At 39.2% G+C, this 22,331-nt stretch overlaps 1 protein-coding gene across 1 annotated transcript in view; it reads left to right on the top strand.

Moving 5' to 3' along the window:
• Positions 1-22,331, top strand: part of LOC139922516 (cadherin-18-like) — a 119,581-nt gene that overhangs the window by 87,473 nt on the left and 9,777 nt on the right. Inside the window, exons 8-9 of the mRNA XM_071913048.1 lie at positions 7,510-7,634; positions 11,617-11,731. Of these exons, the coding sequence (XP_071769149.1) occupies positions 7,510-7,634; positions 11,617-11,731 (240 nt within the window). The remainder of the gene's footprint in view (positions 1-7,509; positions 7,635-11,616; positions 11,732-22,331) is intronic.

A 22,331-nucleotide genomic window follows, 5' to 3' on the forward strand; every position in this document is an offset into this window, starting at 1 on the left:
TTTCAAAAAGAAAATGAAATTAAAACGACCACAATTGGAATTCATGGATTTCACACATTACCTCTAAGTTTATTTCAAACTTTTCAAAAGTATAGTATTTTAAGAATATCATATTCTTACATCCTCACAAGCCGTGCAGGATGACCTAGACTGCACAGGTTTGCGTTCAAACTTGTAAACTCAAAATCTGAATGCTCATGCTGCTTGGATATACCCTCGGATATAAAATTAAACTCCACTATTGTTGTAGTATTGTTGTAAATATTTTTTATTGTTAATTAAAAGTTAGAAGGAACCCTTACTGAGACGAGACATGACACGAGGCAAGCTATTAGAGAAAACACTGACAGAAAAAATGAAGCAACAGGTTGGCAGCTTGTTCCCCTGTTAGTGGACAGGTGGGAGTGAAGAAGGCTCTTGACAGTCTACAAGCGCTGTAGTGATACTTCTGCCTTGCTTCTAATTTGTGTTATCATGCTTTGCTTAAGAAGCACATGTATCTGGCAATCGTGGTCTCAAAGCTAAATGGCGTCCATCTTCGGTCCATGGTAAATTTGCTTTTCAGATTCAGTATAATGGCCTTAAATGGCCCGGCTAAATAATAAGATTCATGGTGTATTCCTTTAATAAGCTCTGTCAAGCTTCAATGACAGCCTCTTTCATTTCAGTGGATCTTAATTGTATGAATTCATGCTGTTTCTCTTTTTACATCAGAACAGTGGGTAAAGATGAGATGGGTAAATTGGCTTACTTTTCACTGAGTTGTTGCTGGAGTAGTGATTGGTTTGTACTCAAATAACTCATGTTGAATTCAGATTTGGCCACCAATTTGGACCAATTTGGTCACCCCTCACATCGCCAATTTTGTGCTAAAATGTTGACTGCAGTGCTGTTGAGACATGCTTTAAACTACAACAACACAGTGGAAAACAGATTCTGTAATTCTCCATACAAATTAGATTCTTAGTGCATTTGAACTACTGCATTTTTAAGAGTACCTGTATAAATTTGATTTATTTTGAATAGAATAGTGGCTATGGGTTTGTAACAATAAGGGAGACCATACACTACACCCAAGACTCCGACTTCCAATGGAATGCACCATTACCGTGTGAACCGACCCTTAAGTTGTATTCCTTAATCACAAACCAGTTTCACTGCACAGTAAGCACACAGGCTTCATACCAACTGGCACAAATTTCTGTATCGACGTCCCTCTTTTTTAATGTAGAAAGCGACATTTTGTTGACGATTGTGTTGCTAGCGAGCTAGCCCGCTGTGCAGCAGGAGACAGCAGGCAGGTAGTTTTTTTCTCTGACCCTGCGCACTATCGACGTTTAATCACTGTAGCTACTCCTATTGGCTGTAGGGTGGGACAAATGGGCATTTGCAGGAAAAGTCCAATAGTACATACAGATGAAATATAATGGATGAAAAGTTTTTCTCTGAGTTCATGGGAATTAATCAAAGGGCCAGTAAAAAATCAATTGCGGGCTGTATCCGGCCCACAGGCCACCAGTTGGAGAGCCCGGGTGTAGATGATGGTGTGGAGGTGTTGTAAAGTGTGAAAGCAAAGTAACAAAAATAAATGATGGCAAAATGGGGGAGGTCAAACTACCCACCCAGCTCTATTCAGCAACTTCCTGTAAAGAAACTAATGGCATATAGAGAGGGCGGATTGTCACAATCGCGATGCAATGTCCATAGCCTTTGATACTGTACTAATGGCCCTGATTTCCATCTTGACCCAGTGATGAGGACTGAGGACAGAGAAATCTGTTTTGTTCTCATACTGTAATCTCAACCGTTGTCACTTTTGGACATTTCATTAAAATCAAACGGATGTTGGACACTTAACATTTCTTTCTGTAATCTTAGCTCCATCTAGACTTATTTCTCTGAGTGATCTTTTTGCTGGTTTCTCATGTTTGTTAAATGGATAAATCATTTCCTGTGCAATTTGGGGTAGGAAACCAATATCTTTTATTAGTGTATTGTAAACCAATAGAAACGCTCAAATGATTCAAATGAATTAAAGTTATCCAGAAAGCGTAATTAAGAGAGCATAAGTATTCTTGTGATACTCGATTATATAACATCCGCTATGAGAGGCAGCCTCTGTATGATGTATGATGGAGGGACACTCGCACAGAACTTAAGTTCACAAGGAGGAAGAGAGAACTGGTATAAAAACAGGAATGGAACAGCTTCATACCCTTGCTTCTTCATCTTCTGTTCTGTGGAGAACACTATAAAAGAATCTTTGCCATTCTTCAATCCAGCCATGTGTTTGTGCATTAAAAACAGTTAGATTTGTAGATAGTTTTCCTCCACCCATCGGTCAAGAAAATATTCAACATTTTCGGCCGTTTTAGAATTATGAGAAATCCAAATCAAGAAACTGGCTGGAGTCTGCACCTGAGTGCATGGGCCAGCACTCCAAAAGGGGGTGTTAACAGATCAGGGTATTGTAGGGTATTCCCCTAAGTGCGGAGTAAGGAGGGAACGTAAAAAAACAGTGTAGCCCACTCTGAAAGTGTTACATGCATAAAATACCACTCAGAGTCCACTCTGCTGCAACACATTTAGGCCCAGATCTACTAAAGATTTGCACCAGTGCAAATCGCATTGCGGGTGCATTGCGGGCACTGTTTTTTGCACTTTGGTCTAATTGCATATGTATTTGTGGGTGTTCCAAGGCTGAGGTGCAAAATAAAAGGAGGGATTTATAGAAATTGGCAGCGGACGTGATTTATCAAGAGGCGGTGGCCTTTATCATCTGTTGATTGTGCACAGAATTTAAGACCTACGAAAAGCATGTCATAATTTTGCGCACAGGACGCCACCAAGACTGTCTCTGGAACTGGTTCAAAGTGACACAGCCATCTACACAGCATAACATGCGGACATTAGATTGCATCCCTATTACATTTCCAATTAGGTTTAAACAAGTATGCTGACTTAAAAATGCACATTTAAGCCTCATTATCACAGTAGCAGAAAGCGCACACAATATGCAGACTATTACCTAAATATCCAAAAATAAAAAATTGCACGCTGTCCTCTCAATTTGCTGACACTTATGAGCCAATGTCTCAGCGATATCGCCTTGATGAAAACAATGCAGCTAAAACATTGATCATTAAACCTGAATATCTGATCTGAGAAACTATGCTCCTACTTTGAAAGCCTGCACACACATATGACCCAATAACCTGGAAAGGCTAATAAAGGCTAGCAAAAGTTAACATTGCTAGCATGCTAGCGACGATTAGCATTAGCAATGATGCTAGTAACGGTTATTAGCATTTTATTCAAGGTCAACTATAGCTTTGTCATGCTAACAGCGATTAGCATTAGCGACAATGCTAGGGGCGATTAGCATTAGTGACAATGCTAGTGTCAAAAAGAATAGCACTTTGCCATCTACTTTAAATAAAAATCTTAGCATTACAGAGGTTTTCATATAATATACTCAAAAAGACATGTATTGAACCCTGTTTTACCTCCAACCTTTAATTTCCATGACATTAGCTAGCTACACAGATGGTATCCATCCATGTTTCAGTTTAGCAAAATAAACAATAAACAATAAATAACATGACACAAATAGCTAAAAGACGTGTCATTGACATTGGCATTTTAGAAATTGTAGGGACATTTAAGATGGAGGGTTTGGGGGTCCTCCCCAAGGAGTTTTTTTTGCTCACTGCACTTTAGTACATTATTTGGCTTGACTCGTAGCACCTCTTGTACTGAAGATCTTTTTAGGGATCCAAGTTATTTTATAACTAGAACCCAATTTCTGGTGGTGGTTTTATCATTATTTACCCTCAGAAACAAATTAGGCCATATAATACTCTGATCACTTGCAGGTATTGAGGTACTGTGATTCAAATAGAGCTTTTCACAGAAACACTATATCAGTATACTCGCATTAACCAGTTCTACCCGAATGTCCCAGTACCACCTCACCCGTGGCGTAGTTACGAAAAATCGCAATGGAAGATGAAGTCTATTTATAGAAGATATGAATGTTATACTGTTTTGAAAACATGGGGTCCTGAGCTTTCGGAAACAGTAAACCAATTGTATGTTGTCCAAACTATGTCTTATTATGAAGAATTTTAACAATAAAGTCATACAAATATAAACTTCGTAAATCTAAGAGCAAGTTGCGATCAATTTTCTCGTCAGTCTACAATAACATGCTTGGTATCGCTGGAAACTAGAAATTCCGAGCTTTCCAACGCACCACCATCCGAGCAACACAACTTCCGCTATTTCCGGGGAAACGTAGCAGTCAAACTTCACATTTTACAGTCACACTGACAAAAATCTATGTTCTTGCCAAAATATTTCACCAAGGCTTATGTTATTTTCACCAAAAATGGCAGATTTTAGTTACTCACGTTTCTACCGTAACTTTGGACCGACGGGGAGTCATAGCGATCATCCAGGGCTTTTCACCAGCCTACGGTGGGAGCTCAGGCTCTTCATCGCCATTTGGTGGCTGTATCGAAGTACTGACACCAATGAGCCTTATACCACTTGATTCCACTGACTGAGAGGAATCTAAGGATAGGTCACATGACACGGAGGACCCAAGCGTTCTCCATAAATCTGCCTGTATAGAATGGAGCTCTGTGGCCCTGATTCAGTCATATATGAATATTGATCAAACTTGATCAATATTCAATGTGTTTATTACTATTTTAATGTTTTGGGGAGATTTCTGTTATTTGTAACATGGCTATATGGAAATAAATAGTATTTTGAAGTAAAATTCCCAGTAAACAGTCAAAACACAAAAAGCACAGATGGACACTTTGGCCAAACCATGGAGACCGCCTGAGTATATCTTTATAAATTGTATCATAAATGTTGTATTTTAGTGTATTTTCATCAAATTTACAGTTACAGTTGTAGTCAAAGTGTAGGAGAAGACATTCAGTTGCATCATTATCCATGGGATATTGCTTATAATGGTGATATTGCCTTTGAAATTTAGATTATATACTAGGCGAGGATGAAAATCTTATTTTTTTTCCTTTATTGAATCTCCATTTACTCTAGAATGGTAATATATATAGATTTACTTACAATGGATTCATATTCCTTAGCTTCTTACCTATCAAAGGAGACCAGAAATATGCATATAGGCCTTATGGCTGAGGCCCTGATTCATTTTGGGTATGTAATTTTAGGTGTTTTTTCCTGAATTTTGGCTAGGGTCTTTAACTTCAAATTTAAATTGATAAAATTAAGGATCATATAACATACCTCTGTGTTACATTTTACAGGATTTCTTTTAAAGAAAAGGTGTTTTTAGATGTATGAGCTATGTTTAAAAGTTATCCTCATGAAAGGTATATCCAAATGTTCATCAGATATATCTCAAGCTAAATTGTAAAGATTAGCCTATTGATGAGCCAAGCAATTTAACCTTTCTGTTGCTTGTGCACGTTTTTACTGCACATTTCATTGAACCCCTACATGGCAGTGTTGCATATAGTGTTGCTGCAGTTTTATTGTAACCCTGTATGCATGAGTCAGTATCATCTTTTAAATCTCTTTTTAAAACGTACTTTTATCATAAGGCCTTTTATAACCTTTGACTTCTATTCATTTCTTGACCCTTTTGCCTTGCCTGTTATTTTAATCCATTTGTTGTTATCCCTATGGCTGTTATACCTTTTTGCTTTTCAGTGTTTTATTTTTATTATTATATATTTGTATTACTTTTACCTCACTGACCTATTGTTCCGCCCTTTGTTCTTTTATCTGACTTGATTGTGAAGCACTTTGTGATTTTATTTTGTTTGTGAAGCACTTCGCAACTTTGTTTTGAAAAGTGCAATGTAAATAAAGATTATTATTGTTATTATTATTATTATTATTATTATCATTATTATTATTATTATCATTATTATTATTCTCAATTTTGCACCATCCAACATTAGGCTATATCACCCATTTATGTATACAATCCCATATTTGCTCAAAGACCATCATTGCATTATTACTTTAATTATTATAATTTGATGGAATATTTCCATCACACTTAGCACTAACAACTGCATACATAGGGCTATAATGAAGCCATGAGTAGTGCAGTGTCCTGTCTAACAGATTCTGCACCACAATGAATTTGGATTTTGGTTGGTAGGGCTTCACCCTGACTCCCTGAATCTCTTGCTGTCTTTCCTATAATATTGATAGAATGGACAACATTACCTTGAATGATATTATTGTGTACATGGGTACCAGTTAGGAGATGGCCATCACTTTTATATGATAGTACCAACAACAGCTTCAGCTTCATCTTAAGGAAAACCAGACATACAATCATTTTAGCTTTATTAACTTTCTTCATCATCTACTCACCTCAACTCCGCTGGCCTGTCTCCTCATCTGAGGCTGATCCTCCTGCCTCCATTTGGGTCTGTTAGGATAGAGCAGTGCATGCATTAATATATTACAGGTTTGATGGCTGTCTATAGGCAACTTTTTAAGTTAGATAGATTCCTACATATTCCTTCACTCTCCTTGCCATGCTAACTAGCAAGCGAACATTAGACTAATGTTAGTCATTTTCAGTTACAAAGATGAATTTGTGTTTGCTAGCCAGTTTAGAAAATTGCCAAGACACGTCTGTCTGTCTACAAGTTAAATTCACTTGAACACTTTGTTTTATTTCTCACATTGGGTGGAAATTAGATGTCTAGTTTCCAGATGTCTAGTTTCCAAAGTAGACCAAATGTCTCGTTTCCTCTTTCCAAAGGTCCAAGGGGATTAAGCTGTAATTCCATTGGTTGAGTGGATTGGTGTATGTAAGCAGCAAGCGTTACAGACTTTGACTTGTTTAAGCACCCAAAAGGAAAGTATGTGTTTAATGTTTCTAGCAGCAGCGACAGTGGTTTCTTTGGATCAAGAACTGGGTAGTTAGCATGAGCAGCAATAGCCGCCATGCCAGAACAGACAAAGAATAGAGCGCCACCCAAAGAAACTCAAACTTCATCAACAGAAAATCCAAGGAATGAGACATCACAGAACTGGACATAATGTTTAATTGACAAGTGGTCTCTGGGAAGTACAGTGTAAAATCACCACAGTAATGACCGCTTAGCACCAAAGACAGAGACAAAATTAAACAAGGACACACAGTGAAGCACCCTACAGTATTGCAGACCATCCTGTGTGCCATGGCTCATAATGGACACTAGTGGCATAACAGTGAGTGAGTCAATGAATAAATGTGAGTGAGTTAGTTTCTGGATCCATGAGGTGCTTTGCATCTTAAAAAACACCACAGCGATGACTGTGGCGTTTTTTTCTTCTGACAGTTTGTAAACATAATTGAGCACAGTTTGCTATTTCCAGTGGGTTTTGCACATGCACTAGATGTTGCATGTGATCAAATACACAAACTATGGATGGGTGTTTGTCAATTTCTGAAATGGAGACGTGCAGCAACAACCACAAACTGTGTCTTGTGCTTACTTTCAGACAACCCACGTTTGGTGAGCCACGTCCCAGTGACTATCCAGGTACTGGACATCAATGACAACATTCCATCCATCGCTGGGGGCAACGATGATGTCATTGTGTGTGAGAGCACCAAAAATGGACAGGTGGGTTTCTGATGCATCAGCCCTGGGGAATGATATTACTAATGGAAGAAATATGCTTGAATGCGAGTTTAGCTGGTGCATTTAAGATATCTTCTCTAGTGTCCCATGGTTGCTGATTTTTATGTCACATGGTATCTGCAGCTTTCACAAATCCAAATTGAAAACTTTTTAAGACCTTTTTAATGCTACCTGGAATTGAAGTTAAGACCAATCTGAAACCCAAAATAAAGGAGCAAATGAGGCAAAACCAGCCTATTTGTTTGAACATAGCTAGTGAAAGTTGTGAAACTATAAATAGATAGAATAAGAAAAAGGACACCAGGAAGTTCATTGTTAAGGGAAATGAGGTCCAATTGTGTTTATTAAAGCAGATAGGATGCATATTGTACTACTAACCCTGTTCTGTATTGCAGCAATCTAAGAGTGGACATGCAGCGTAAAGAAACCTGTCATTGCATGGCGAAAAACTAAAACCTCTTATCACTTGATATAAGATGTTTCAATACTTCAGAAAGGTCTCACGCTTATATAATTGTTGATACGATTTTTTCAGACTTTTTATGGACCCAAAGATACTCTGTATCACAGAAAATATAAATTTGCTCATTTATGAAGCAAAAAAGTCCAGCAAGATTGAATGAGATAGGAATTGTAACCAGTGCAACAGCATGAATTCATAAAGTCTTGGCCAGATATTCACAGGTGGGTAGCAAGTGTGATTTAGATGATGGAACAAGGAAATCATTTGTTCTACAAAAAAAAATTGACTAGTACCATTTTGTTCTTGCCATATATCAACTAATCCAAAAACCAAGCAGGTATTTTGCTATTACTTAGTATTACATTTTCCTAGAGAGGGAGTGTCATTTCTTGCTGATGATCTGTCTAGAATAGGGTCTAATGCTGGATTAAAAGAGTATTAGGTTGATGGTGTTCAGCTATAGAGGAGTAACAGTCACAACATTTTGTGAAATGAGCATGAACCCTGAAATGCAGATTACGTGTTGTGGACACAAATAATGTGAAAAATCCTCCGCCACAGCCGGATTATGTGACAATAGCATGAATTGGACACACCATTTCAAGTGTTTGTCACATGAAAACGTTAGCTAATGGTTAAGTTTAGGCAAGTAAAACAACTTCAGTTAAGGTTAGGGTTAAGGCAAGACATTTAAAACAATTCTGTGAAGTTAAGCCACTCAAACAATGTGGTTAGGACATGGTTTTGTTCATGGCTGAATAAGAAAAACCTTTGCTGAATAAGAAAATTTCACTCACAGTAGAAAACTTCTTTGCATGAGTTGAAAATTTAACCCAGGTTGTCTGAGTTTTTGCTCATGGAGAACATTATTTGCATTTTAGCACATGCTCATGTCACAAATTTTAAGGAGACCAGCTTGTGATAGTGTGAAGTGTCTCATCCTGACACGTGACATGGTGTTGAGGCAAACATGCCATGATGTAGTGGATATGGATGCAATCGGCTTCATGCACAACTGCTCTTCCATAGACAATGTGAGGAGGTTTGAGGCGAACTGAATGTCAGAGATTCCATCCACACCTTATATTTACATGTAGACGACGTGCTGGAATACCTCTCAAACCTGACATCCATGGTATCCCAGGTAGTACTCTTGCCCCTTGTAGCAAAGTGCAGTTGTAACCAGGACAAACTAGAGAGAGGACTCTGGTTCAGTCTGTATTTTATTTTGACACCAAATTGGTCCACCATCCAGAAAAAGGCAATCTCAAAATGCACCACCGGTGCTGCAACAGTGTTCCTCCTGTCAGGATTGAGTTCAGTTCATTAGAGAACAAACGGCCTTTTCAAGCTTCAGGAAACCCACATGTGGCTGTGTGCCTGTATGTTTAAATCTCTGCTTAAAGCCTCTACTGAAAGACAAAAAAGGAGAGATTTAATTAGTCCAGTGTTGCCAGGGCCACCTTCTCTCCTGTGGATGGAGCAACCCCCCCCCCCCCTTCTGGGAGGCTTGATGGGGCGAGCGCCGAATGTGGTGCTGGTCACCTGCACAGCGATGTGCAGGTGAAAAAATACAGTCTCCATAGAACTCATTGGCGGAGGTGGGTGCAAAAATGTGAACAGAACTTTAAGCTCTGCTCTCAAAAACAAACACATCCAACAAACAAATACTCCTAAAATATGCATGCATTCAAGCATGCGTGAACACAACTACAGACACATATACCACTGAGCACATGCATAAAAACACAGATACGAACAAACACACTCATCCTGAGCTCTCTCTCACATGCACCCCCATGCACCCAACACACACACACACACACACACACACACACACTGATCCGTCCCCTTTTTGCTGTGTGTCTGACACCATCAGTGGAGGATTTATCAGCCAAGCTGCAGACTTTGCAGCCCCTTGAACCTATAAATTATTCAGACTGCAGAGCGTGCCGATGCTTCCACTGCCGGGCCAGATAGCAGCAGAGACGATCATATTAAACCCAAACACCGGTCTGGCTCCCCATCTTCACCTCCTCTCCTCTTCTTTTCTCCCTACACCACCCTGCCATTCTCTCTGCTCACAAAAAGTGTTTATCATCCCTCATTCAGATTTGGCCCTGCTGTGAAGCAAAGCACGAAAGCACAGATCTGCATCGCAGCAATAGCTCTCCTCACTCGTAAACACACACACACACACTCACACACACACAGAGGCGTGAATGGAGTCGCATGACACACACACACAAGCTCACATCACACACTATCTCTAAGTCATATTATCTGTATCTGTCTCTCTGCCTCTTTTTCTCTATATTTTTCTTTTTGAATGCAAATTTAAGCTTGTGTGTGTGTGTGTGTGTGTGTGTGTGTGTGTGTGTGTGCTATATGAGAGTGTAATCAGTTAGCTTGGCTTCAGGCATCAGACAACGCATGCTAACAGTAAATGTCGAGGGGGCGCTTTTCATTCCCCCCCCCCCCATCTCTCTGGCATTGCAATAAATTAACTCTAAGAAACTTTCTGGGAATATCACTCTGGCCTCAGAAATGTTTCTGCTACATTTGAGGAATGAGATACATTTGCATAATTGATTTATGAGACGATCAGGGCTGAATGTTTAGGTTTTGGGGCATACAGTGCATTTAATATTCATTTCTTGTTTGCTGTGTTAAGTGCGTGAGAACCAGTGGCAGATACAAGCTTAAAGGTCTAGAATATACTGTATGTCTTTGGCACAAACATTTGAAGTGCACTTGCTTAATTTTTGCTTGATCATTGCTTTTGTACTAGTTGGTGATGCTTGTACAGTATGGCAGTAGCCAGCCAGAGACTGACTGAATCTTGACCCTAACTACACAACAAAGTTTCTCTAAAGAAAAAAGTAATTTTCTTCATTTGCATATTTTGTGTTTTAGACAAAAAAAACTATAAAATACATTTCCTGACAGAAATACACTAAATTACACAGTATTTGACTTCTCACTCCTGTTACACTGTTATGTCTGGGTGTGGTACACGATGAATGAAAAATGACTTGTTCACCTTGTTAGCTAATTTTCCATATCATAATGTAAACCTATTTATCAATAAATGCCCCCAAAACTTTTTTTTCTTTTCTTTTTATATCAAAATACCATTAGCTTTACCTCCTGGAAAACAATATATTTTTAGGAGTTACTGCATGGTGTACCAGTAGGCATACATTTTCAAAGTGGCACAAGTGGCAACATGGTACGGCAGTGAAAAACAGTTTCCTTTTCCTAAAACACCACGATTGCATCCCGGTGGCTGAATTTACTCATTTTGTTTATGATTATGTGGAAAGCATTTCAGAGTGGATTGTTTCACCAACTACACTGAGTATGCAATGTCTCCATGTTTGTTCTGGTCTGACCTGCCCGCTTTTGGCCCCCTACATCACATTTTCCTGCCTGCCCTCCCTGCCCTTGCTTTCTTTGTTCCTTCCTTCACATATCCTCTTCCTCTCTGTCTCCACCCAGGTGATTCAGACCATCCGAGCAGCAGATCTGGACAACTTTGCTAATGGAAAGTTCTCCTTCTCTCTGCCTGCTGAGCATACAGTTAATCCCAACTTCACTCTGAAGGACAATGGAGGTAAGATACCGACCACATTTTGGGGAAAATGGCTACAACATTCTTTGCAGGTCCTGGACACAGTGAACATGGAACAGGGGGTATAATTGAGCAACTAACGGTCTAATTCCTTTTTCAGGAAGTATCTTCCATGAAACAAAATAAAGTCATTCACAGTAGCTCACTTGGCCTTTGGAGCAGCAGCTTCCCTCCTCTACCTCCTGACAAAACAAGCGCTCTATACTTGAGGATTAATATGGTTTAGGTGCCAATTGCTCTCTCTTACAAACAATGCTCAACCCCACCCGCGATTACCACAGTGGCTTTCAAAAAAGTAATTGCTCACAAATTACCACTTATCCACTTAAAGTAATAATGAATGACATTTTCATATAAATACAAGTCCATTTTGCTACTCTAAATTGATATAACACACATCCGAGTGTGTTTATACTGTTTGATTGACACTGATCTCTGGGAAGTGTAGTGCAAAAACACCACAACAATGGGCGCTTTGCACCAACAAAAACAAAACAACAAAATCATTAACAACAGGATCTTGAGGATTACCACCATAAAACTGTAATCAGTAACTTACTGTATCAGTACAATCAGTACCGTAATGTAATTACTTTCAGTCTGAGTTTTGAATTGCTTGGCCACACGTTGAATTGATTGGCCATTACATTGTCACTCTTAATGAGCCACACTACAGTTCTGTTGGAAGAGGATCAAGACCCACATTTTCAAGTGTCTTGGTTTGGTTATTTGGTGGCACCCGATTATTATCATTATTATTATTTCTTCACAATTCCTGACACCCAAGTTGCCATGCAGACCATTTGCTTGGTTAGTGCTCATCACTTCATATCGGTAAACCATCTCAACCAGTAAACCATGGTTTTGGTTGGACCATCACAAATCGAGAGAGAGAGAGAGAGAGAGAGAGAGAGAGAGAGAGAGAGAGAGAGAAAGAGAGATGTGCTCTGATGCATTTAGTCCTGGATATGGGTCTTTTGATTCTTTGACAGCCTAATGGCCAAGTATAGTTCCTGACTGATGTTTGCTACAGGGGTAGCAGAGAGAGAGGGAGATTTATGGACAATGGACATAGAGTCTGCAAGCTTATCTCTCCTTAACTTAAATAGAGACGGGGGCTAATTTTCCTCTTGACTTAGCCCTTGATATATTAAAGTTTATTACCTGTGTTTTGTATGATGCTAACCCCTATATTTGCTAAAGGTTTGCGGTGGCACTTATTCAAATTATCATAATGACTCCTTCCAATAGATGTACTAAAGCAAATACTGCTGATATCACCCCAGATTGCACATCGAATTTAACACCTAGAGGTCAAGTATGACGTGAAAAATAGGTATAGGTTGTCCAGTCATGCAATTGCATCTCTCCTGGAATCACAAACCAGAGTCATGCCATCCTCTTGGCCTTGCGGTCATTTCAGCGGATAGTGGCATATATAGCAGGGATATAACAATCATCCATTAGTATTGCACTGCCTGGTTACCAAAGGCAAAGACAAAATATCATTCTCCCAACACCACCGAAGTTGATTTCTTTTCCATAGCAGGATTCCCAAATGTCATCTGAGCAATAGATGGAACACATGGGCCCATAATATCACCATCTGAAGATCCGCACCTTACTCCATGAGTGTCCAGGTTGTCTGTAAGGCCAATTGTCTCATCACAGCCACTTAAAAAAAAGCATCTGGTCCTGAGGGTTTGGACCCTTATCTTTTGAAATTGTCTGCTCATTTTATAGCTGAGCCCATAACATATTTATTAAATCTAACTATCTAATCTAACTATCCACAAGCGGGTGCCACCGGGCTCAGCCCTTGGACTTCTTTTCACATTTTATATAAATAGCCTAATATAAAAATATGATAATATTTTCATTTTCATGCAGATGACACAGTCATTTATTATCTGAAACATTAAAAAGGGCACAATGAGGACCTTCAATGTGCTTTTAATCCTGTACAAGTGCAGCTGTGTCAGCTGAAGCTATTCTACATGCTGATAAGTCCAAGCTAATGGTATTTACCAGGTCAAAGAAAGAGCCCCAAACTTAACCTCGTATTACTACAATGCAGGACAGAACCGAATGAAAGAGTGTCAACTTATAAGTACCTGGGTTTTTTCAATAGACGATGGTCTTACGTTTTAAGTATCATATAGAGTCCTTGGTGAAAAAGCTTAGACTCAAGCTTAGTTTTTACTTTAGAAATAAGTCCTGCTTTTCTTTTGAGGTGAGAAAAAGGCTTGTCTCAGCTACTTTTCTACCTGCAATAGATTATGGAGACATTTTATATATGTATGCACCTGCGGCTTCATTGCGTCTGCTGGACACTGTGTACCATGGGGCCTTGAGGTTCGTTACAAACTACATGTTTAACTCATCATTGTACTCTCTATCGGAAAGTGGGTCGGTCGTCCCTGGCATTACGTAGGCTGAGTCATTGGTATATTCTTATTTATAAAGCCACACTGAAATAACTCCCATCTTATTTATGTACGTATATTGTCCAGCATATGAACAAATATTACTGGCTACACTCACAAAACTTGCTTTTACTGAATGTAAAAAAGGCTTGTACAGAGTTTGGTTAGCATGGAACGAGCACCAGAAGGACCTGAAATTACAGGAGCTTGTCTCATTGAATGATTTTAAAGCAATGGTTAAAGGTATGGAGGAAAGTGAAACTTGTAAATGTTTTTGACCCATAGTTGCATTTACATTTTTAAATTGCGCTATAACGAAACGTTGAATGTTTGTTGTTTGTAAAAAAAATTTGATGCTGTAATGAAAGGTTTGTTGTAGTGTCTGTAAGCTTGTGCAGGTTTTTGGCCAGGTTCCTCTTCAAAAAGATATTCTTAATCTCAATGAGGGTAACCTGAATAAATAACAAATCCACAATTCATTCATAACTAACAGTAGGCTGCATGATGTCAAACAGAGACCAAGGCTGTGGGTGGTTGTTAGGTGTTGTTAGTGTAAAGATGTGTAATCCCTACATGCTCCCAGTCTCTCTACATGAGACAAATAGCCACAGTCTTTTCAAGCCAACAGAGGCACTATCCGTTTCAGCACCACAGCCATATGCCGTTGGTATATTAGCTGAAATCACATACACACACACACAGACACACACACAGACTTTTCAATGTACTTTTTTGGCTTATACATAAGCACCTATAATTTAAAAAAAAAAAAAGTTGATATTCATCAAAATAGTTTGAAATATTTTCTCAACTTTCTTCAACCTAAGAAAACTTACTAATACATGGGATTGTTGAAAACAAACTTTTAAATTTTTTTCCTAACTATAAGATAACCTTCCGAGCCTGGTCTCCCAAAATTTTGTAAAATACGCACAATGTCTTAAAATGCAAATATATGCCCCATACACAAAAAGTGAGAGAAATACGGATACAATTATCTTCAACTTCGACGACCCAGGTTCAATTCTCAACTCCTCCAAAGAAGTTTTCTATTTAACTGTAACCAAAACCTAACCCTAACCTTAATCAAATTGTTTTGGGTTATCTAACCATAACCAAAGTTTTATTTGCCTAAACCTAACGTTAACCTGAACCTTAATTAGGGTTCATACCCCAAAGGGGTAGAACCCTATTGTTTTTGTGCTGGTTTATTATTATTATTTGTCTTCCGCTGTGGCTCAAATTCCCGTGAGCTGGAATGAGCGAAAACCACGAAACTTGGCCCAATAACTGGAAGTGACTTGCAAATGCTTCCCGAGAAATATGAGCCCAATCGGCCAGTAGGTGGCGCTGTAATTAAGGCCCAAAAATTTAATTTTGGAAAGGCCACGCCCCTCACACCATAAGTCCGATTGACTTGAAATTTGACACACAAGTCCAGCTGAATGTGCTCTACAAAAATGCTATTTGGACCATAAAGGTCCGCCTAGATGGATTTTTTGCTAATTTGCATAAAGTGAAAAAGTAGTAAGTAATGTGACATCTACTTTTTGGATTTTGACCGAATCAACACCAAATTTGGTATACAGCCTTAGGGGACTGCGATACACATTTCTATTATAAATGAGTAAGATCGGTCGAAAAACATCAACCAAAATATCTTCGCAAAGGGCGGGGCTTAGCAAATATTGGCCATAACTCATTAACCATTTGTCCGATCATCATAAATCTTGGTAGCTAACTTCAGTCCGTGTTTGGGAATAGGTCTCCCAAAGCATTTTGAGCCCGACCCATAGGGGGTGCCACAAATGCCACAAACGTGTACCGGAAAACCCCGTGGACGGAATTTCACCAAAATTGGTGTGCATGCTCTGGGGGCGAGTATTAACCAAAATCTGAAGTGCCGTATTGATCGGTGCAAGTGGGCATGGCCTATCACATATTTGCTCATAACTCAAGATGCCTTTGAGCAATCCTGATTAAACTCACCGGAGACATCCCGCGCTATCTCCTAAACATACACACAGAGTTTCGTTCAAATCCGATGGAGGAGGGACGAATGGCGGAACTTTGAGTGCGCAATTATTGAAATGCTGCAGGCTTTGTGATGATGAAACAAGTGTGTGATTGGTCTCGCTCCTTCTTTAAACAGAATGAAACTAGCTGAAGTGACTTTGCTCACCTTTGTGAAGCCTGAAACCCGCTCGTTGCTGCTTGCGGCTTTAATTTTGGCCGATTGAGCTTCTTCCTTCTGTTGAGCGCAAAAAAGGTATGAACCCTCGAATTGCCGCTTGCGGCTATATTTAAAGTTGTTTTTGTTGCCTAACCTTAACCAAAGTTGTTTAACTTAACTAAACCTAACCGTTAGCTAACCTTTTCACGTGAATAGGTGAAAATGGCATGTCCAATTAGGTAGTAGTAGTTGCTAAAGGAAAGACTGTAGGCAGATTTTTAGTCTTGAATCTACACAAAGTATTGTAATATGGCCGCTGGAGCATGTTAACCTCATGATGAGGGAAACTTTTTCAATTCATGATTTGCCAGTTGGGGGCCCTTTGACAGGGCGGGGGAACTTAGGAAACATGTGAAACATAGGAAACCTTTATGGTTACTGGAAGGACCAGCTCACCTGGATGGCACTGGGAATGATAGTTACGCATTGTAACTCTACTTCTATGATCACAGGCGGAGCCCTCTAACAGGGCTGTGTGAAATAGAACTACAGTGGCCAAACTCTCTGATACTTTACATTGTTTTTGCTTTCACCTGATATCACTGCATCCACATGCATATTGCAGCCACTAACAATATACATACTGTATATCGCATTTTTTTTCTTCCTGATTCAGAATCAATTCTGTACATCCTGATATCAATAGGCTACTTGTAGCCCCCTTTCTTTTACAAATGAGTAGGTTAGGTTTTTGTTTTTATATAGATTTTGCTCATGACTCTCGTTATGTTAATCAATAGAAACGATGGCCACCATTAAACAGCACCAGCAAATGTCAAGGCAGATGTCTGTGTGTACTAAGGATTCAAAAACAAAAAGAAGCGACATGAACTCAATAAAGTAATGTCATCTGTAAGCTTTGCTATTCAGTACTAAACTGCTGTGGTACCATGACAAATTAACATGTACGTGTCTAGACAACAGTAGGATGTTTTCCAGCAGCTTCCTTCTAGTTAACCGTCTGTATTTCAGTTAAACTCACAAACAGTTGTGCATTTTCAGTGTGAATATATTATTTTAGTAATTACAAGTTATTTCAATTCACTACACACAGGAGTTTGCATTCTGTTTTTTAATATTATTTTGGGGCATTTGGGACTTTATTAGACAGTTCAAAGTAGAGAGAGACAGGAGATTGGCCAAGTGAGCCACCAGTACGCCCTCACAAAAGTCAGTTTTTTGCCTAATAAAAAGGAATGGAACTATTAAAATCAGTTTTGCCTCTATTTGTTCCCTAATTCATATTAATAATGCACACATATCTCAATAATAAAAAGATACACTATTTAGTTTGTGTTGATTCACTACAAATTTCAGTCAAATACTATATGATAATAATAGACAATAATATATAATATTGTAGTGTATAATAGTGTATATCAGTGTGAAGTATAGCACCACATGGTCCTTAGCAATACAACCATTTTTTGTCCCTCATCCCATTTAATTCAAATGGAGGGCAAAAATTGGAGTACAAACACATCTGCTGGCATCATTACCACAGCAAACAGTTGCTTGTCTGTTTGTTTTTGGTGAAACAGTTAGCCATTTCCTCTTCCTCCTCCCCCTGAGATCTGCTTTAATGTCCAGGAGAAAACCTGCAGCGCTGTTGCCTTGGTTACCCAGCTGCTGGAGTTTTCCTTCGTCTTTTCATTTCCTCTCCTCATTTTGGTTTTGGTTATATCTTTCCCGAATAAACGGGAAGAGGTGGGCCGTCTTGATTTAGTTATGAGGTGTGTGCTGGAAGTGTGAGACGCTCTCTGAACTTTATTCCTCTCTTCTGTCTTCTGTCTCATCTCACTCAACTCCTCTCTTCCCACTCTCCTTTGTCCTCTCCCTGTCTCCCTTTCTCCCTTCATTGCTGTCTCATTTTACGTCTAATTCTATTTTCTTGTCTCCTCCATCTCTCTTTGTGTTATTGCAGTGCTTTCTGTATGGGGCCTTACTTGACCTGAGACAGATACAGGACTGAGAAGAGATGACAGCAATCACAGTAATGAGACACAGAAACAGAGAGATTGGACAGGAGTCTGCAAGCCAAACGCTTTAGGCTCTGTTTTTTACCTCAGTTTCCATTGAACACAGAGAGCCTGGCTACCTGCATTGCAGGTGACTTGTTTTTCTAAACAAATTTCGTGAGGCTTGTGACTTGAGGATATTAGGGCTGATGCAAAATCTTTTTAGGTAGCTACGACGACATTGTGTTGGACATGAAATCTTTTTAGATAGCCACAGTGTAAGATATCAAATTTGATGGGGAATCTTTTTTTAGGTAGATACGAAACTGGGCAAATTCCTTAAAGGTTAAGGCTGCAAGATTTAATCGCATGTGAAATCACTCTGTTTTGGGATGCCAAAAGCTTAAAATATTGGGGTTAAATATTAAATATTGGGGTTAAATATTAAATATTGGGGTTCTTATTCGATAGCGACAAAGACTGAAATATTCAGCTCTAGTTATCCAGTTAAAATCTCTAGCTATTTGGTTTAATGTGAAATCTTTTAGGACCAATAGAGTTTGACTTAAAATAATTTAAGGTAGATAGTTTGAAATCTTTTGATATAGCTATGGGTTTGATGTGAAACCTTTTCAGATAAAATTCAACACCAAGCGGGGCTGTTAGAATCTTCTTTCATAATTTTCCATCATACCGATCGATTCTGACCAAAATTGCTTTACTATCGATTACGTCTTGCTTGCCTGGGTGCGGCTCTTCAACACAGTCATAACAGGCCAGTGGTCCAAAATCAACCCCAAAAGCACCCAAAGCATTTTTTCAATACATTGATTGCTTGCTATGACGTCCAGGTAGGGTTTCCCACCCTGAGTATGATGTAACTCAAATATGGCTGCTGTCTGAATAAGGCAAATGGAATCACGTGGAGTTAGGAACCACAATACATGAGGGTTATGTTTCCTTGCTCAGGAGCACTTTGGAAATGTTCCTAGTCTGGCTGAATGCTGGGGAAAGAGGGAGGAAGGGAGGACCTTCCTCCCTCTTTCCCCAGCATTCTTCTTCCTTCCTTTCATTTCCATTTTTTTTCTATTTGGCAATCTCTCCATCACCTCACCTCTCCTCCCTCCATTCTGCTGTTTTTTCCACTCTAGTTACCTCCTACTCCCCCCCTCTCTGCTCACCCTCCTCTCCTTCTCTCCATGTATTGCTCTTTATTTTTCTCTTTATTTTCTTTCTCTCTAATTGTCCTCTCCCACCCCTATCTTCCCCTCCACCTATTCTCTTGATGCTCTTTTTCTATTGATTATTTCTTTCCCTCCATCCCTCTTTCTTTACGATATCTTTCCCCTCCTTCCATCTCTCCTAACCCCCATCTTTCCCCTTCCTCATCTCCTCTCTGCCAAGCCTGCATGCCCTCAGGCAGATTGTAGTGTTGTATCACCGTGGCAGTAGGACTGTCATTAAGCCTATGTTTGCACAACCAAATATACCTCTCTTCTCCCCTCCCTTACCCACCTTTTTTTTTCTCATCCCCCTCAATTCTCCCTCTCCTTCCTCTACTTTTCAGCAGTTGTTTGCTGCTGCTTTTTTTTTAATTTACTCATAGTTTGGTGTTTTACCTCTCTTTCTTTCTCCTCTCTCCATTCCTCATTCATCCTCCTCCTGTAGTCCCTCCTCTACCTCAGTCGATGGAGAATCAATAGCATTGTTGACAGCACACCTCTCCTCTACCCTCTATCTCTCCTTACTGTCTTCCTCTTATTCAGTTTCTGTCTTTCCCTTCTTTTTCTCCCCGTCAACCCTTTCTTCTCTCCCTCTCTCCCTCCTCTATCTCTCATAGCAGTGCATATTACATAGCCAGACATACAGAGACACATTAACAGCACATTCTACATGACTATTGCAACAATCCATGTCTCAATAGAATAGTTAACAGAACACAAAAAAAAAAAAAATGAGACACTGGACAAATGCCTGCATAGTCAATGGACGGAGGCAAACGGACCAAGATGGACGCAACTTTGTTCTTGGCGACGCAAACTCAGGTAGAATAAAAATTTGAATCATAATGGCTGGACTATAGAAAGATGTCAATCAAAACCACTAATCATAATGACTGGACTATAGAAAGATGTCAACCAAAATCACTAATCATAATGGGAATATAGAAAGATGTCAACCAAAACAACTAATCATAATGGGAATATAGAAAGATGTCAACCAAAACCAGTAATCATAATGGGAATATAGAAAGATGTCAACCAAAATCACTAATCATAATGGGAATATAGAAAGATGTCAACCAAAACAACTAATCATAATGGGAATATAGAAAGATGTCAATCAAAACCACTAATCATAATGGGAATATAGAAAGATGTCAATCAAAACCACTAATCATAATGGGAATATAGAAAGATGTCAACCAAAACCACTAATCATAATGGGAATATAGAAAGATGTCAACCAAAACCACTAATCATAATGGGAATATAGAAAGATGTCAACCAAAACCACTAATCATAATGGGAATATAGAAAGATGTCAACCAAAACCACTAATCATAATGGCTGGAACTATTGCCCTGATAGTTTCTGTTGCTTGCATGTCGTCACATCAATTTTGCTGCTTATTTTTCAAGTCAAGCCATCAAACTCATCAAAATCATAGTTTTCACCTGGAATTACCTCGGTTGGTCTATTTTATAGAAAGGAAAGGCAGTCTTAAAGTTTTGTGCGTTCAGTCTACACCCTCCCTACCTTTCTCTCACTCTCTTTCTCTTCCCACCCCCGTATTTTTGTAGGAGAGATGCCTCATGCCCGTGCCATTCTTTACATCCATCCCTCTCACTAATCTCTCCTTCCCCCACATGTTATCAATTTCACCTCCTCTCTGCTCTTTTCTTCTTTCTCCTCCCACTCCCTATATCTCCTTCTCGTCTTCTTCTGGATTTCCTCACCCCTCTCCCTTCCTTGCTCTCCTCTCTTGCCCGCTCCTCCCTGCTCCTGCTGTTTAAAGGAGAACCTGTTCCTCCTTTTTTTTCATTCATTCATTATGATGAAGAATACACCTTTATCAAAAGTTTTTCTAGTAATGGTTTAGATACTCATTACAAATAATAAAAAAAGATATTGAAAAATAACCAGAATTATCCTTTAAAGGTGTGTTTACAACATAGCCATCATAGTTCCTCTCCTTTGCACTTTAATCCTTTTCTCTTTCCCTCCTTACTCCCATTCTCTTCTTCTTCCACCTTTGCTTCATGTGGACACCCCCCCCCCCCCCCCCCCCCCTGTTTTTTGTGACCAAAAGTGCTTAATTTTCTGCAGGTTTCCTCAAAAGTTGTGATGCAATTTGAGTTCTAGGAGTGTTTTTTACAGTAAAATTGCGAGAATTGCATCAATAGGGGAGAATAAAACCCACATAAAACTACAACTCATCGGAATCTTCCTCCATCTCCTCCCACTATAAAGCTCCAATGCAGAGTTGTTAGCAGAAGGCAACCCATAGTGGCCCATATTCATAAAACTCACAGGCAGGGTTGATGATACAGTGGTGGGTAAGACCGTAGCGGTAGGCATTTCCCCAATTCATAAACAGAGTTTACCTCCTCAGTTTTACAGCCTGTGCTATTTTGACACCACCGCCTCTGATCATTTTGATCATTTCTGATTATTTGGATCATCAATTGGCAATAGAAAGTCACAAAACAGACATTTACTTTTATGAAAATGTGGCAGATCATTATTTAACCCTCCTATTATGTTAAAATTAACAAACGTCTTTTATTTGGGGTCAAATTAACCCCAGCAATTTAAACCTATACAAATAATGATTGTAATTGAAAGTGTTACCCAAGTTTACACCTCAGAACATCAGCAAGTAACACATAGCAGTTAGTCAATAATGAAAAAAAAACTCCAATAAAAAGTCAATTAGTGACCAAAATAGTCTTTCAAAGAGCT

This window comes from Centroberyx gerrardi, chromosome 13 (genome assembly GCF_048128805.1).
Source record: "Centroberyx gerrardi isolate f3 chromosome 13, fCenGer3.hap1.cur.20231027, whole genome shotgun sequence".
Lineage (NCBI taxonomy): Eukaryota > Metazoa > Chordata > Actinopteri > Beryciformes > Berycidae > Centroberyx > Centroberyx gerrardi.